This window comes from Antedon mediterranea, chromosome 6, assembly GCF_964355755.1.
Source record: "Antedon mediterranea chromosome 6, ecAntMedi1.1, whole genome shotgun sequence".
Lineage (NCBI taxonomy): Eukaryota > Metazoa > Echinodermata > Crinoidea > Comatulida > Antedonidae > Antedon > Antedon mediterranea.
In genome coordinates, this window is record NC_092675.1 from 10,007,809 (window position 1) to 10,026,575 (window position 18,767).

Sequence of the window (18,767 nt, forward strand, 5' to 3'; positions counted from 1 at the left end):
ACTGGTCATCATTGATTATAGCATTTTTAACATCATACTGTTGCTTTTGTAATGTGTTTTTGTTTTATCTCCCTTTGTTGTCTAATGAATATTTCCTATTGTCTATTCTCCTTAAATTTAGACACTCATAATCATCTTTATAAAACATCTGCTCTCTGATAATAGTTTACAAATAAAATATGTTTATACAGCCAGTCAACAGCCTCATAATTGCACTGTATTCATATAGTACATATTTCCCATAGATTTAAATTTACTCATTAGCCATCAATAAACATTATTATAATATTTGTATTTATTAAATCGAAACCAACAGCGATAAAAAGGCCACTAACAGGTTTGATAAATATAAAATATACAATATCGTATATTATATAATATACCTGTAAACGAATAGGCCATCCGTATGACATCATCTTTACAAATAAGATGTTTTTAATTAAATAAAACTTTTACTGTGTTCCTTTTTTCTGCCTGGTTTAATGGCAAATGTTTTGGTTCTAAACACTGATTAGTAACCCATAGTAATACTAAGAGAGTATAATCCTATTTCTTAAGCATAACTCAATTTGTTTAATTAATAACCTGAGTCTCTAAGTACTTGAACCTAATTATGAATTTAGCTTCAAATTATTGAATTTAGAAATGGGATTGTCTTCCATCCATCCACATGATCTAATTAAATGATGGTATCTATTCTAAAGAATCTAGGCTATATAAACAATCTACAGAATAACTTAAGATTGTTATATAAGTAATATGTTTTGTGAAGTCTCTACAAATCTTAATATAGTTAATTAGATAGTAATTAGCAATTATTAATTAACACAAATCCAAACTATTATGACAAAAGCAAATATTGTACAATTAAAACATTAATGTATTTGTTTTTATTTTAAATAAAAGCAAATTTGGAAAATGTTTATAGATACTACAGTAGTTAGACTTGCCCAAATTATTTGTTCATGTTTTTAGTCAACGAGTCAGCATTTTGATTTTTTAGCTCAAGTATTATGAGGGCATGTGGCACTGATCCTGAGAGTTCTAATCCAACACTCAACGCATTGCTTGTATCTTTAGGAACACTTAGCTTATGTTTGCGTCTCTACATCCAGGTGTATTGCGCTGATTTCTATGTAGTATGTTTCCATACATGTTTTATCCAAAAAAAGGTCAGGATAATAATGTGAAGCACTTACAAGCATTGTGCAATAAGCACTATATAAGAAGAAGAAGAAGTTTTATTATTATTATTATGCATATGAAGTGACATACAGTATTAATCTTGTTACCAAAACTACAACAACCTATGATAGAGTGGGACTTTTCCATACCATTTTGCTTTTAACTGTATACATAACAATATATTCTGTGTTCTTTCGTTATTGTTACTTTAAAAAAAATCATCTTTTATTTGTAAAATTTGTATTATATTGTCATATTGCATATTTTTTGTACGTTTTGTTTATTTTTTTTTTAACATGTCAATATTTATGAACTAATTTGTATTCCAGTGATGAAAAACATTTAACATTCACAAAGAATGATAGATAAGTTGTAACAATTGTTAATCAATGTTGTAACAAATTATTGATATTTACTGTTATTCTTGTCTAATTACTACAGTACATAAACCATATTATACATATACATTCATCCATTTCTGTCCAAATTATTTACCGACCACCTCCATACAACACCCTCACCACATGAATGCACATTTTTATATTGCACTTTTTATATTTCATTATGGTATAAAGGATCTAGTTACACCTTAAAAATGATGGGTAATAATACTATTTTGTCAGATAAATGTTAACTTTAAGCTTTCTATGTGAATGTGTTAGATTCAAGGTACATAATCAATCTTGGTTGTTACACCTCATCCTTGATTCCTTTGTTATAATTCAATTTCAATTTCAATTTATTTCCAGTATATAATAAAATAAATGCAATGAAGTGATTATGTGGGGGGAAGAGTCATATAAGTCATAAAGACTTTAAGTTTGACCCACCCCAAGATATAATTCATTATTTTCAAATTTTTTATTCACAATTATTCTGTCAGATGTTTTTTTTTTTTCTTTAATTATTAATTCAGCATTGCGCTTTGTTTCCTCAACTTGGCACATTTTCCTTTAAAATAAACTCTTAGTATTTTTGTTTGTTTTTATAAAACAATTCCAGCAGCTTATATGTCATGCTTAGCAACTTATCTTATGTCAGATATTTTAATTGAGATTGGTTTTGTTTACAATGCAGAAATCTTAAGAAGTGACGTCAATGCAAACTACAAAGGGACCAATGCAAGGGACAAAGCTGTAGTTGAGGTAACGTCACTTTTATCAATAAATGGGAAGGTCCTTGTCAAAAATGTCAAGATACAATTTACTATTGTTTAAAATAAAATACAAAAAAATAACAAATTCTGCTACCTGTGTGTATGCTTAAACCATGTCATCATATCACTTCTGATTATCATCAAGGTGCTGTATTACGATATTATTCAAAATCCTTATTTTAATTATTTTCCTGTCCATCTTACATTACCAAACTCATCTCTGAAAAATCATTATTCATTTCAAATATATTAGGAGTTTTGGTGAACGCACCACTTTTTTTTCTTTGCTTACATCCACTCTTTCAAATTAAGTACCGCTTATTACAAAACAATCACCACAATCAATTATTAAAATATAAATATAAAAATCGTACCAAAAAAAAGTTAAAAGATGGCAAGGTTTCCAAAAGTGGATTGCTACGCGCGAGTCACCACTCAAGGAAGGCATCACAAAACCAGGGCTATTATTTAGCATAATTCAGGATACAGTGTGCCTTTGATAATTTTTGGGGTGGAATTTGCACAATATATATGTTTGATTAATACTAATATTAAAGAACGCGGTACATTATTCAAAAAGAATATACTGATCATATTATGACTGGACATAGTCTTGTGTAATAACACATATTTCTTCGTTTTCAGTAAACTTTCTGAGGATGCTTAATATTTATTGAGTACTTAGTATGATAATCATCGATTCTTGTTACATAGGTTTTATTGGTCTCTAGCTACACACATACATGTATGAGCTCATTAAATAGGTACCACCTCGCTATAAAGAGGAGTCTGATGTCTGATAAAAAAAAGAAAGGTGCTAAAAGTAAAATAAAAATAATATACTTATGTTTGTTTCGACTATTGTTTGTGTATGAAAATCATGAATGTAACACTATTGCTATCTTTTAATGGTATTTCATTAACTTATTTACATTTAGCGGGCTATTGAAGAGGAAAGACAGAAACGATTTCGGTTAGAACAAGAAAACCAGAGATCCAGGCGTCATTCGGACAACACTGCCGGTAAATCACCTATTATCACGGATGAAAGATTTGGTAGTTCACCAACTGCAGGGCATCAACATAGCCGATCTCCATCTCAGGAGGTAATATAAATGATTTCTGTTTTTAACATTGACTTTGAGTATAAACATACCATTCTTTAAACATAAATTGGTGTTGAAAAGGGAAATTCCCAAGATGTAGTGTGCGGGCATATGCTTGTACATGTTCTGTTTACCCATCAACGTCATTATATTTTCCATGAAATACAATGAGCAATTTGGTCATTAGTTTTGCTGGTATAACCATATGCTATAGTAAAGATTTAGTAATTAAAAACATGTGGTTGAATTTAATTGTATCATATTTGTATTGGGAAAGTTTATAGGAAATTTGAAAATAAACTGCCATCTTGGATATGAAGCCAAGCCAAATTCTCTACTTAGGTGGTTTGTGCTATTGCATAATTACATAGGGCATCAACATTTCAATACTGGGAAGGGTTAAATCTACATTGGAGTGGGGTACGTGAAGGAGTACCTGCTCTGAGGTGGTATAGTTAGTATAGTATTATAAATCAACAAAGAAGTATTTCTAAACCTCCTGGTGATATACTGAATATTAATTCATTCATTTAGAAATCATAAAAATGAGGACACTTGTGAGACTACTAAAAAAAAATCCATATATATCTGAATTTCGTTTTTGTATTACTTTTTGCAGTTTAGGGCACATGCCATTGCTTTGTACACTTTCTCAGCTCAGTCTTCAAAGTAAGTTATTTTCACTATGCTCACATTATTGCTAACATTGCCATACATAAATACTGTACAGTCAAGTTCTAACAATCTCCAGCTCACCCAATATGGTACTTTTTCCGGAAAGTGTAGTTTTAGGAATGAAATACATAACAGCTATGAGAGCTCACTGGGTAAACTCAGAGGACCAGAGCTTAGTGGTCCCAGAGCATGAGAAGCCCAATGCAACTACCCAGCGTTGGAGGGCCTGTTAAGAGTGGTAAACCAGGGGCCTTTGCACCCAATTATGCCACAGGGCATACTATAATTTTTGTTTATCTTCACATAGAGTTGTGCACTTGCTGTATCTAAATATATATATATATATCCATTAATTAAAGATTGAACAGTATTATTTAGTGCCACTCTAGTCTGTTGACTTTATTCTGTCAGATCCAAATCAGCTTCACTTTCTAGATACCAGGTATCTGTAGACATTTTTGTAGACAGTTTCTGTAGAAAATTATTATTTTCTTTCTTCCATATCATTGTCATAATGCATTTAAAACAATGTTATTTAGCGTAATTTGTGAGGTATGACGTTGTAATACCCTCATAACTAAGCCCACTTGAATATATAAGAACAGAAAGTTCTTTTATTTGGCCTGCTTTAACCATTGGCTTCTTTTTGAGGTTTTATAGTATTCTGTTATTAGATATGAACAAAATTAAATTATGACTCTTTGAGGAACACAATTTAGTAATACTGTACATTTAATTTAAATGTATTATTTAGCATAATACCGTAATAGGAAACTGTAATTTGTCGGTTTATTTATGATTTTTTAAAGTGAATCCTGCATGAATAATAAATAAAGCTGTAGAAAAATGTGTTCTTTTTCACAGAGAGTTATCTTTCAACAAAGGTGATACCATTTACCTAACAAGAAAGATTGACAATAATTGGTATGAGGGGGAGCAGTATGGAAGAGTTGGCATATTTCCAGTTAGTTATGTAGAGGTAGGCCCTAAAAGTAATTGTATGTGTTATTACATCACCATTTCCATTCATTTGTTACAAGATTTCTTGTATTAATCAATAAGTTGGTTATGTAACATTTGTATATATTATGTTGATACACAGCCTGCAATTATTGGTGTCATTTTTTTTTATTACATAACATTTAAATCATACAATATGAGAATCTATATATTTAAAAATTCATTTATTTCCCATTTATATTATCAAACAGGTTGCTCTGTCTACATTATCAAACTTGTTTGACGAAAATGTCTTCAAATATGGTAGTGATATGCCCAAATATGGTAGTGATATGCCCAAATATGGTAGTGATATGCCCAAATATGGTAGTGATATGCCCAAATTTGATAGTGATATCATCGTGTCCATTATGGGGACATCACATTTTTTTTGTCACATAAAGTCTGCTGGTGTAGACAGAGCTTATGAAGCAATCCATTTTGTTTGCCTTGACACAAAGCTACTTTATAGTAGTTGAAATTATCATTCTTTTTACACAAACTTTAAAGCTTTCTTATAATAAATCATGACTTTTTAATGCGTATATGCAAAGAGATATATCTGTTTGTGTATCTGCATTGTGAAGTCATAATTTTAAATTTGCCTGCTGTGAGTGTACAATCGAGATCTAGCTGTTACACCATACCATATTCAGATTAAAATGAGTTGTATCTATTAAATTAAAATTAAGCCATGAAAGCCTTATAGTAATGATACTTTGAATCTCTCTTGGCCAGCTTTTCACCTCTTGCAGATGTTCTCATCCTTAGGGACATTTACATGTTAGGCAACGGTGGATATTTAGATTTTTCTCGTTGAGTTCAGGAAATTATATCCATTTAACGTACCTACAAAATAGTTGCTATAGCGATGAAATGGCTCTTCATTTTAGGTGGGAGTGATTGATTAGTAAAACATTCATTAAAACAAAATTCATTCGTTTTATTTGCTTTGAATCACTTGATTATGAGTTTCAATCCACCTTGAACTTAAAAATATAACCTATAAGATAACTGACTATTATATATTCTATTTGCTAGATTATCACGACATTGGAAGAAGCGCGCAATGCACAGATTTCATCGCCATCATTTGAAGGCAAAGCAAAAGCCAAGTTTAGATTCACAGGAGAGACGGCCATGGAACTTGCTTTCAAGAAAGTAAGTGAAATCTCCTCATTTAAATAACAATAATACTGTAATGATATCCTTGAAAAATCGCCTAAGCATATACAAACTGAGAAAAAGGCTAAACCCAAACTGAAATATGTGTATACGCCCTCGTTGCTAGAGTTTGGTCTTACTTGAATCCTGGTTAGCACCAGTTGAGTCTATCACATCTTTTAGTTCAAGATGACTTAATTATTTATTTTTACCAGAGAAACTTTGAATAAATGTCCCTGAATGTTATCAAATAGATTTACAATCTTGAGAATTTGCAGTACATCTCATACCTGTAACATCTAGTTAATTAGAATTTGGTGAGGCTTACATGCAAATATGATTATTTTTCCATGAAAACTTACGTTCATAAAGTTGCATTGTAATTAAATTATATGGAAACAATGAAAATGAGTATAAATTTACTGGTTTATTTTTCCTGGATTCTTTCTCATTATGATAAATTTAATTATTGAATAATTTTATTTCCAGATTCCTTTTTAAATGAAATTTAAATAATTTGTCTTGTTTTTCAATCTTGTCTCTCTCTCTTTCGGTCATCATACCTTTTCCAATCTGACCACTAATAAAGATAAACTACAAGCATTAACATGTTTTATTTGACATCATTACATTTAATGCTACCCACGATATTATAATTATAATAGTCATGGCATTTGATTTTTAGTGTTTCTTCCTTCTCATTTTAATTGAAACGTATTGCACGTAGCTCTTAACAACAAGAGGATGAGGTAAACACTTTATTTCATCATGACTTCCATGAAATGTGTCGCACATAATTGAATGTTACATGGTGAAATATAATCTGTTTATACTATAATGTAGTGTAAAGTGTTTCTTCTCGGTAAATGTGTTTTAGACATGGGTGTAATTGCTTTTCATTCTGTAATTTATTCGTGGATGATAGTATCATCATTTAATGATGGTTAGATGTGACCTTTCCATGCAAGTATCTCATAAAACATTCTAATGATAGTAGACACATTGTATTTTTTTTGTTTGGTTTAATTTGGAAACTGAATCCAAAATAAAGGCTTATAACACAACATTCATCTTATTCCATAATTTAAAAATAATTCTAAGAATTTAAGATGTAACAAAATATAAAAAATGAACTATAATAATGTAATAATAAAAATATGTTTAGATAATCCAATCTCATAACAGGATCAAAACATTTGTTATAAACATATTAGTATTTTAAAAAAAAGATTAAAGATAAAGTTTTTCTAAATCTATAATATTATAGAGAGAATCAAGAAAAAAGTTTACTTCTTACTTAACGTCAGTTCTCAAAATAGATTGTGTTAAACGATTGCCTGATTTCAAACTTTATGTGACTGAAAAAGGCAGTAAACATCTGAAGAACTAACTTCACTAAAATGACCATAAGCGAATTTATTCAAGACATGGAGGAAAATAAACAAGACATGATATTTTACATAAAGAAAGTTTTAACAAAGTCTTTGGCTGTGGATTTTTTTTTTATCATGCTGAAAAATCCAAACATGCGACAGGATTTGAACACAAGACCCTGGGATCGGTAGCCAAGTCTCTGAATTATAAAGCCGCTACAACTTCACTCTAATTACGTGGAGGTGCATAAGTTATTCTTAATTCATTATGAAAGAAAACATATTGCAAAATATGATTGGCAGATTAATTTTTATAAATTTCCATTAGAAAGCAATCAAGCTAAGAAATAATAGAAAATATATTATACGCAAAAAATATATTCTCTGTACAAGAATAATATACTACAGTATTAATGATGATGATGATAATATTTATAAACATATTTGTTCATGGTGCTTGGACCGCAAAATTGGGGAATAATTTATCTGGAGTTTTGAATGAATTATAGTTATGGTAGAGGGCAGTGTTTGTAATTGTCACACCTTCACAGTTAATTTATTTGATTATTTGAAATCGTTTTGAACAATTATTTAATCTATTTGGTAAAGCATTAGGACAAAAGTGCATGTTATATATTTAAAAACACTCTTTTACCATGATAAAACGTGTGAAATTGACAAGCTATTAGAGTAGTTGATAGGTAATGAATCTGTTTACGACATAATGGCTACTCATTTTCATATATCTATATATTTCTTTAGGGTGATTACATCAACTTAACTAAGAAAGTGGACAATAATTGGTGGGAAGGCAGGATAGGCAACAAGATTGGAATATTCCCAGCATCATATGTTGAAGTTATAAAAGAGCCACAGGGTAAGTACATTAAGTTATTGTTACAATCATAGATGCAAACAAACCAGTGCAAATGATGGATTCTTGTACTGATTTTGCAATGAGAAGAGATGTGTGTGTGTCCCATACCATATCTTACCAATCTCATCGATTAGTGCACCAAACTTTTCTGTATTTTCTCTCTCTTGACATCCAAGGTTTCTGAGACACCCTTCGTCTAGGGTAGTTGGTGGCACAGTCCTGGTTCTTGCGCTGCCTTCCATATGGTGGTGGCTCACACAAGCACTTAGGGCCAGTCACTTTTTGAGATCTTGCTATTTTTTATTTAGTTTTTTTATGTTTTTTTCTGCACAATTTTTATTTTTATATAGTCTAACAATTGTAAATGAGTGTCCCAATTAACACTTTGACTGCCAAACACGAAGATCTTCGTTTTTGGAAACACAACCCTTGACTGCCAAACACGAAGATCTTTGTTTTTCGCGTTTTTTTACGAAATCCGGTAGATAGGTTAATTATTGGTATATACTATAAATATGGACACTATATTCGGTCTGGACCGTGAATATTTTACTTTTTGAAAGTAATTAATCTGGTTACGAACGATTGTCAAAATGGTACCTGTCGAAATAACATACACCGCGCATCACAGTAGCGCGTACAGCGATGGTTTGGCGCATTGTGTATCGGTCGCGCGCTAGCTATGCCGCCGAAGCATTACAAAGGTTTATGTGGATTGGCATGTTTGTTTGTTATCTGAATAAAAAATAATGGATGAATTTTCAATATGAAGTCTTTAATTTTATTATTGTATGTATACCCTAATTGTTTTGGTGTTTCAATGTAAGTGGCCGAGTTTCACGCAACAAACTTGTTTAGAAATGGTATGAATATTATCATCAGTTTACTAGCTAGGCTAGTAGTACTAGGCTATAGCCTAGGCCTAGTCGTAAAACGGTTCTGGACCAACTTTAGGCCTAGTTAACTAGGCCTGGTGTCTTTACTATGTGGATTTTGGGGAAACATTGATGTAAGATTTATGATTTATAAAATGTAATACATTTTTCGATAGTGATAACTTGTTTTTAAGTAAATTTTTCGTTGTTGGTTGATCTCACCAGGCGATATTTTCATATTGTGATGTCTTGCACAAAATCGCGAATATCTCGACTTTCTTGCGCGAAACTACGAAAAACTCAAAAAGTGGGTTACTTTCATTTTACTATTACGATTTACATATTGCGATTTGAAAATTGTTCTTGGTACCATTGTAAAGCTAAAATCTTTATGATTATTTTAGTCTAAATTACATGTAAATCAGATACATAGTTTCAATCAGCTTTAATAAAAACATCAAATTGGGCTATAAACGCTGGCGGTGGCAGTTTCTAACTGGAAAAACCTCTGGCAGTCAAAGTTTTAAACAATATTGGTTGCCATGGCACTTATATTTGTTATATTGTATTCTATTTTTAATGTTCTATGGAAATAAATATATCAAAATAGTCAAATTCCTAACTTCCTTTTTAGGAAACCCAAACATTACAACCCTTACCAAGTGTTTCTTATTCATTCAAATCATTTATGAAAAAAGAAATGTTTTGTTGTTTGTTGTAATTTCAAATAATATAATTGTGTTTGTTCTCTGCTGCACCATACAAACCATCTAATAAGTTGCCATGGTTTTTCAGCTTGCCAAACGTATGAAAATTGAGTATGATAATCAAGGTACACAACATAATAGTTCTTGTATTATATAACATTATTGAATTCATGCATTCTATCGTTTTTGACACATTAAAAAATGATTAACATGCTATATTCCCCCCAAAAAATACATTTCTTGTACTTCATTTTACTTAGAATTGTTATTCTAAAAACATCATCTTCAATTTTGACCTTGCTTAGGATCTTGGAAATTAAAATGCAATTGCTAATGAAAATGTAACATATAATGTTACCATAGAGATGTATATCTCTTCCAGACTTTAGCAAAACAATGTCATTAAATTAATCATTAATGAAGATTGTAAATTCACCGTCAACTAGTACTCAATGAACTTTTTGAACGGCACCAACGAATTTACTGACTCTTTGTTCTTTATTTCTTTCCATATAATTCTAGCATATTTCAGCGTTATTTTAACTTCTTGTCTTTAGCCGTAAATTACTGAAATTAAACATTAACAACATAACAATAATAAGCAATGTAGAATAAATCTACAATAAACGATTATCACAGCTTCAAAGAAATACCGCATACCTAATACAGAGTCCCAAATTGACCCTTGACCTTACATGCTCACTCAAGCGGAACGACAATATGCCCATCACATATTTCCTTGCAACGCACGTGCGATGAAATCATAGTACTTAGGCAATAATGCGGTGTCTGTTCTAGGCTAAATTCTATATTAATAATAGTCAAATAAATTTACGATACGCATCAATTACTTCTATAATGATTCTAACATTAGATGCATTATTCCATATCATGATAAATGGTCAAACAATAAAAGTATGAGCAATCTAAAACAATGAATAACTCTCAACTACTACTGTGGTGAAAACAATATCGCCGCCAGCCTCTCAATACGAGCGAAACCCAACAGAATGCTAGCTCCAGGTGAGAACTTATACTCCTTTGATATCATTATAATTAACATAAAGTAAAACAAAAAAAACATAATGAACCATGTATTACCGGTTCTGGTGTCGTAACCTTTTTACAACTTCTTATGGCTTTTAAATCTTGCGAAGACATTCGTCAGCACATCACATTCTTTATCATCATGTCTGCCCAAAGGACCGCTCCAAGAGTGGGGGCACTATAACTTTAAACTACTGAAGTCAAATCAGTACAAAGATCAAAGAATAATGTTCAAATTTTTTCTCAGTATCATAATCAACATGGTATTTTGATCTATCAACATTGTTTTCATCCCTGTGTTGCAGTATTCCTCCTCGTGATCAATGTTACCATAGTTTATTCATCTTCTTACTGGTCTTTATTTATTTCTATACTTGTAATCATCATTTTCATTCATTTCCTTGCTTGTACTTTTGTTGCTTTGTATCAATATACTGTATTCATTAACATGATTGACATTGTCATCAAGATACAAGCAATGCACAGGTCAATATTGGTTGGTTGTCAGATCAATTTAATATCTGTGGTCTCTTTAGCTCATAACAAGCGAACATTTTCTTAGATTTTTTAGACAGTTTTTGGAAGATAAATAAAAATTAAAGTAACATTTTGGGTTGGGCAAAAATTAAAAATATATTGTGTGACAATAAATGAAGTTTTTTTTGGTGTCCTTTTTTCTTAATTTCTATCCCTGTTTTTCTTTTCATCATAACAATCTCGTGATCAACATCATATTGAAGTTTTTTATCATATATTATAGACTACTCTCCATAATGCGTACATAAATAAATATATAAATCTAAAGCAGTAGCAAGTGAAGACGTTCAAATTGTAGTATTATTTTGAAGTATGCCCTCTATAATTCATTGAAGTCGCACACTGTACATGTTTGGGAATATCTAGACTGACATTCCTAACATGTTTCACATACCATCTATGAAAGTTCAACTTTGTTGAAGTTTGCACAGGTCTTGCTCTTAATGAAGTTAATATTGTTTGACTTAAGTAATTCATTGAGACATCGGTCACAAGAAACCTTTTTACACTAAATCTTATTTGAAAGCATTATTTAACACGCACATAAGTTTATTTTATATTAAATTAATTCTTATGTTGTATTCGGGTCAATGGCTATGTATATAATAAATTTCCTAGGAAAGAAAGAAAGAAATATAGCAGTTGATACTTAATATAAAATGTTGTCTGTTACAGTATTTTAAAAAATAAACAGTATATTAAGTAAATATTAATTAAATGTTTTTCTAAAGACTGAGTTTTTATACTGTGGTAGTAGTTTTACCTTCATTATGTTATAAACATTTAAATCCATTGCACTAATGATTGCTGCAGCCATTTTCCAAATAAACTATAACAATAACTTGCATGTATTTATTGAGCAGTCAAGAAATGAAATGTGTGTTATTCAACACTGTATCAACTGTTATATAGCATAGGTGGATCCAATAGGACCCAGTCATCCCCTAAGTTTTGAAAATTACAATACAGTATATAGCATATTAGTTCAGCCACTGTACAGTGCCACATTAATTTACTTCCCCTTCCACCTGTTTCACAATGTCTTTGAGAATGAATGTTAAGGTAACATGTTTTCCATGTACATATACAATGTAGATAATAAAGACATAATATCAAATCAATGGGAAGCTAAAATAAATATTGGCATAATTTCAATTCTATTGTTATTATCTATATATAATAATGTATACATGTTTGGTTTTGAATATATCATTTTTCTATTTTACTGCATTGCAGTAGCAATATATTATGCTACTCTATGAAATTACAAAAAAAGGCATTAGAACTAATTGAATTGGGAGCTTTTAAGATATACAGTACTTTTACAATTAACTGATTAGAATAGAACTGTTGCTTCTTTTTAGGTAATGTTCAACCCAAGTCACCAGTTTCTAGGACGACACCATCCCCAAATAGAACAAGCCCTTACCAATCCACATCATCCACACCCTATCGTCGTACAAGCCCTCAAAGTCAACAAATGAGAGTACAACAGGAAAACCCGAAAAGCTTTCAAAAGCAACATCAAACTTATTCCCAACCGCCAAAGGTACAGGTAACTATCATTTGATTTGTTAAAAAAGTAGTTTTCGTTTTACAATGGCCTATGAACTACACATATTGTGTCATTTACATCTGGACCTACAATGTGTGAATGTCCCAATGTCCATGTACATGACTAGTTTTGACCTACAATGTCCCAATGTCCATGCACGTGACCAGTTTTGACCTACAATGTGTCAATGTCCATGTACATGACCAGTTTTGACATACAATGTGTCAATGTCCATGTACATGACTAGTTCTTACGTTCTAGGTTGTCGCAAATCTACAGCTCCATTTTATATTTGGCGGCGGGGCAATTGATTTCAACACCTGTATGCTAATTTAGAACTGGACACTCTTGAGGCAGCCAGAAGAAATTAAGATTTTTGAAATGCATAAAAGTAGAAAGGAAATAGGAAATTTCTGTGGAATTTTTTTTTCATCAGGGTTTTAAAGAGAATTTCCTGTACAAATTAACAAAATTAAACTAATTATTTTCTACATGGAAATTATGATTTATATATTAATTGCGTATGTAAAATAAAATTTATATTAAAAATGGTTAATTATTTTTTCAACAGTCGGCATTTTTACCACCTGCTTCTTCTTCATTCAAGGTAAATGAAGTATCTGGGTATAAGGGAGGCGGAGTTTCTAAGCAACCACAAGACACGTAAGTACAGCTTATTATTTGTACTTAGCATAACTCACTTACCATAGAATTGATAACTCTAATTAGTAAACCAGAGCCAATTTTTTTTTTATGATTTATTTAAATTCCAAAAGCAATCAGAGATAATTGGGAAAACTTAAAATTGATATGCTTTAATTAAAAAGAGAATCAAATGTATGTTTACGTGCTTGTCAATCCCAAGGTCTAGGGTTCAATCCTGACCTTTGCTTCATAGTGTAAAACTACTCCACTCCCGAAGTCTCAATTGTAACTTTTTATAAGCATGAAGTTTAGTTTATCCTGTAATTGGTGAGTAAACTTGCTGTTGGATGTGTATACAGTAATAAAAAAAGAATAATAATTAAGGTGAGGAGTTCTGAAATGCAGCGTGCGAATGCATTTCATATGGCCCGCAAATAGCTACTGCAAAAAAAAAAAGAGTAAATAAATAAAAGTAATGTTAGAAAGGGGGTTAACTCTTTAAAGCTGATGTGTGGCTACACTGCAGGTTGACATCCAGAAACCATCCATAGTTAATGAGTTCATGAACTAGCCCTGACAATGTGTGCATCTTTATAATTTATTGACCAATCTAAGTGTCAAAGGTTAACAATGTTACAACTAACAACGTTAAAATTGAAATTATTAAAATGTAAATTATTATGTACTGATGTTTTAACCTTACAAACACAACATTAAAATATTGAAATCAAATTTTAAATGATTTATTTAGATTCCATTAAGAATTTTGAAATTATTTTTGCATAATAACATTTTAAAATGTTTGCGTATAACGTGTTGCAATATTTTACACAACCTAGTCCAATCTTGTAAAGATATCCAAACATCAAACTGTACAGGATTTTTTTCAGTGCTCACTTCTCCCATCTCCATTGTTTGGCCAACAATAAATATAAACTAATTGTAATGTTTATCATAATGTTTTAAAATGTTTATTGATTTCGATGCATTCTATCCTATTGCCTCAGCAACATATTCATTTAAAATACTGTTTGTGTGTAACTTTTTTTCTTAATGTTTCTACTTATTTCATATATTATAATATCAAATCATAATTAATTGATTGCAATATAAGATTTTAAACCTTTGAAAAAAAAAAACATTTAAATCTTTGTTTCCACAGTTTATTTTATTAATTATTCTTTAAATTAACTAACTAAATATTCTTTATTCATTTTCACAATATTATCTCAAAGATTCTAATTAATATATAAGATGCCCGATTGTATACATGAATCAAAAGTTAAGTAGCAATTTAGAAATCTGAAGAAGATCCCTGGATACCACAGATTCCATATCACATTCTTTATCTATATGATTTCACCAGACTCATCTTATATATTTTAAGCAATCAAGCTGTGTATTTAATTATTACTTAAGAATTTCGTCATTTGTTTGTTAGCACAGTGCCTACAATTTTCAAGTTATCATTCTGAATTTTTCAGTGTAAATAGGTATATACTAACAAAACATGCAGGCCTATTGAAATTCAAGAAAATTAGCTGCACAATTTATTTTAAAAAAAGAACAGTTTTTTTTAAATGGGCCAAAATATCAACATTTTGCCAAGTACTTCACTTAGTCTTCACTAAGTGCTCTCATTTAGTTATTCTTTCTCATTCACAGAATATGTTATCATAATAAAAGTTGTTTTAATGGTGTTTTGTATTGTTTTAATGGTGTTTTGTATTGTTTTAATGTTGTTTTGTATTGTTTTAATGGTGTTTTGTATTAATGGTGTTTTGTATTAATGGTGTTTTGTATTAATGGTGTTTTGTATTGTTAAAATCATATAGAATTGTTGTATTTTGTTCTTTCTTATACTATCCTTTATTATTTAGATTTGTATTCAATATTTATGAATAAATAGATTACAACATTACATATTAAACATTTTGTGCACAGTATGAATTCAGAAAATATGAATAGAATATGAAACTATATTTTGTTATAAAAGAGAGGTTTCGCAATCTTACGAATAATACGATAACGAAAACGGATATGTCACGCACACGTATTCGTTTTCGTAAGCCAGTAAAAATCTGTTTCGCATGGCAACGAAATATTGAGGGTGCCATGCAAAATATGACTGCAGTAAATGTGAGCGAAGCGCAGGTACTTGTTGCTTGGTGCTTGGTTGCCTAGGCCTAGCGTAACACCAAAGCAAACTTTAAAAACTGCTATTTATCAAAATTGACCTGGCATTTTAGTAAATTACTTTCAATAAATCTATAATTATATTATAATCATGAATCATTCCTGATTCAAATGCAAAATGTGCAAAATAGATCAAAAACTATACTCGTTTTGTAGTTACGAATATGACTGGTGATATTCGTCAACACGAATACGCTTTACGAATATGAAATGGGGATCAGCTCAAAAGTTTCACAAATGTGTGACGTTTTCGTTATCATATTCGTAAGGTTGCGAAACCTCACTTTCACCTTCTCTAACGAAAACAAAAGTTTATTAATAGTATTCAACAAATTTGTAGAATTTATGTAAATTTGCATAATATCACCTGCATATAATTAATATAAAAAAAAAAATATTGTATTATTTGAATCACCTGATAGTATCTCGATCAGATATATTGTCCCTATTCTGATTTTTTTTTATGCCATTTTAATGTTAGATAATTAGTTCACTTTGTCCAAAAATTGGATCCCCAAATATTGGTTCCCCACAAAAATGAATTACATTTGAAAAATATAATTTAAGGCAAAGAAATAGTAAAATTGTCTGTCAGAAAATGGGTTTTTGGTTAATTTTAACTGTTTATTTTGTCTTTTTATAAGTGAAGTCATGGTTTTTAACTTCTATTAAAACTGCAAAATGGCCTATTCAAAGTCTTTTTATAAATCTTTATTTTTCATTGTTTTGGAAAATACATCTTTAATATTTATGTTTTTCTTTATTGTTAATTATTTGTGAATTTTCCACATAATATAATTATTATTTTTGTGTTTCATTATCTATTTTAAGCTGGCACGTGATAGATTTTATTTACACAAAATTTGATCCGTATGTAAAATCATTTATTGTAGTCGCATTTTCTTTTAAATTTGCTTTTTTGTATATTTTAAATGTAGTTTGGTACAATTTTGTCACAATCATAAAAAGAACATTTATAGTTCTTGAATTAACTCCAATGATTCATTGCTTTGTTGTGTTGTTCTTTTATGCATTCTTCAATTTCACATCTGCAAAAAGGAACAACTTGTAACCAGGTTTGCATAGTAGGAAGAATGAAAAATCTCCCAAGATTTCACAGGGGTCCCCATACTGCGCATGTGTATTGCCCGTGAATTTAACTGACCAATCACAGTACACTAGTAATAAAATAGCGCCCCTAACTATGCAATGACATTACTTTCTCCCAAGATTTCTCACAGTTCACAGATGTGTGTATGAAAGCGTGTAATAAACCGGGAGATCAAACCTGGTTACAACTCGTAATAAAGAGGTTTCGCAATCTTACGAATACGATAACGAAAACGGATACGTCACGCACACGTATTCGTTTTCGTAAGCCAGTAAAAATCTGTTTCGTATGGCAACGAAATATTCAGGGCGCCGTCCAAAATATGACTGCGGTATATTTGAGCGAAGCGCAGGTACGTGTTGCTTGGTGCTTAGCTGCCTAGGCCTAGCGTAACATCAAAGCGAGTGGGGACTTTAAAAACTGCTATTTATAAAAATTGACCTGGCATTTTAGTAAATTACTTTAGTAAATTACTTTCAATAAATCTATAATAATATTATAATCATGAATCATTTATGATAGATCAAAACCTATACTCGTTTTGTAGTTACGAGTATGACTGGTGATATTCGTCAACACGAATACGATTTACGAATATGAAATGGCGATCAGCTCAAAAGTTTCAGAATGTGTGACGTATCCGTTTTCGTTATCGTATTCGTAAGGTTGCGAAACCTTCCTATTACCTAGCTATATTAACATCGGCAAGGGTTCGAGCCTCACTCGCTCCATAGTTCTGGTGGATCGTAGGTCCAGTGTACACATCTGGCTCATGTGCACAAGAACCTAGTACATCTTTCGATACGAGTAGGGGGTTACACCGGTGTAATAGTATACACGCAGCCACTGTCACTCATCAAGAGGGCCCCTTGATTGTCAGCATACACTGTTTGAGTCACTCTCTCTATAAATAGGGTATAATAAAAAATGGAAAATAGGTGTTGGTCGTAGTACTAAATCATGAATTACTCCTTGTTCTTTTTTTTGAAAAAGTGTAATTTTCAAATGAAATTTACCTTTATTTGTTATTTTCTCTATAATTTATTAATTTTAATTTGTATACATTTAATGTGTTCTCTTTATTTGTTTAAAATATAGTATTTTCTTTTTAAATTGTCTTATTAGTTGTAGCCTTTATTATGTAAAGTAGTTTTGTATTATTACAGTGTAGATTAAATAAAAGAAATCATATCTTTACAATCTAGTTGTTACAAATGTAATTTTTCTATACTTACAGGTACCGAGCAATTTTTGCATATGCGCCTCAAAATGAAGATGAATTGCTTTTAGAGGAAGGTGATGTAATTTTAGTAATGGAGAAATGTGAAGATGGGTGGTTTGTGGGTACATCTGCAAAGACTGGCCAGTTTGGAACCTTCCCTGGAAACTATGTTGCTAAGTTCTGTACGTATTAATTATGTATCAATATCATTTTATAATAATAATAATTATAAAGTTCAATTTTAGCTGAAAAATTAAGGGCATCTGTAAGGCTACTTTCACATCACCCCTGGATTAGATTCGCCACCCTGAGAAAAATATCACAAGCGTTGAGCGTG

At 30.8% G+C, this 18,767-nt stretch overlaps 1 protein-coding gene across 16 annotated transcripts in view; it reads left to right on the forward strand.

Annotated features, from left to right (window-relative positions):
- The window catches only part of LOC140052593 (uncharacterized), a 115,962-nt gene that overhangs the window by 94,175 nt on the left and 3,020 nt on the right, over positions 1-18,767 (forward strand). For 9 of the 16 annotated variants that reach the window (XM_072098213.1, XM_072098223.1, XM_072098221.1 and 6 more), the window contains 10 exons: positions 2,263-2,330; positions 3,280-3,447; positions 4,067-4,116; positions 4,987-5,101; positions 6,163-6,282; positions 8,421-8,535; positions 13,066-13,256; positions 13,828-13,919; positions 16,929-16,967; positions 18,446-18,612. In XM_072098213.1, the coding sequence (XP_071954314.1) occupies positions 2,263-2,330; positions 3,280-3,447; positions 4,067-4,116; positions 4,987-5,101; positions 6,163-6,282; positions 8,421-8,535; positions 13,066-13,256; positions 13,828-13,919; positions 16,929-16,967; positions 18,446-18,612 (1,125 nt within the window). The remainder of the gene's footprint in view (positions 1-2,262; positions 2,331-3,279; positions 3,448-4,066; positions 4,117-4,986; positions 5,102-6,162; positions 6,283-8,420; positions 8,536-13,065; positions 13,257-13,827; positions 13,920-16,928; positions 16,968-18,445; positions 18,613-18,767) is intronic. The other 7 variants (XM_072098215.1, XM_072098214.1, XM_072098217.1 and 4 more) reach the window with 7 other exon arrangements.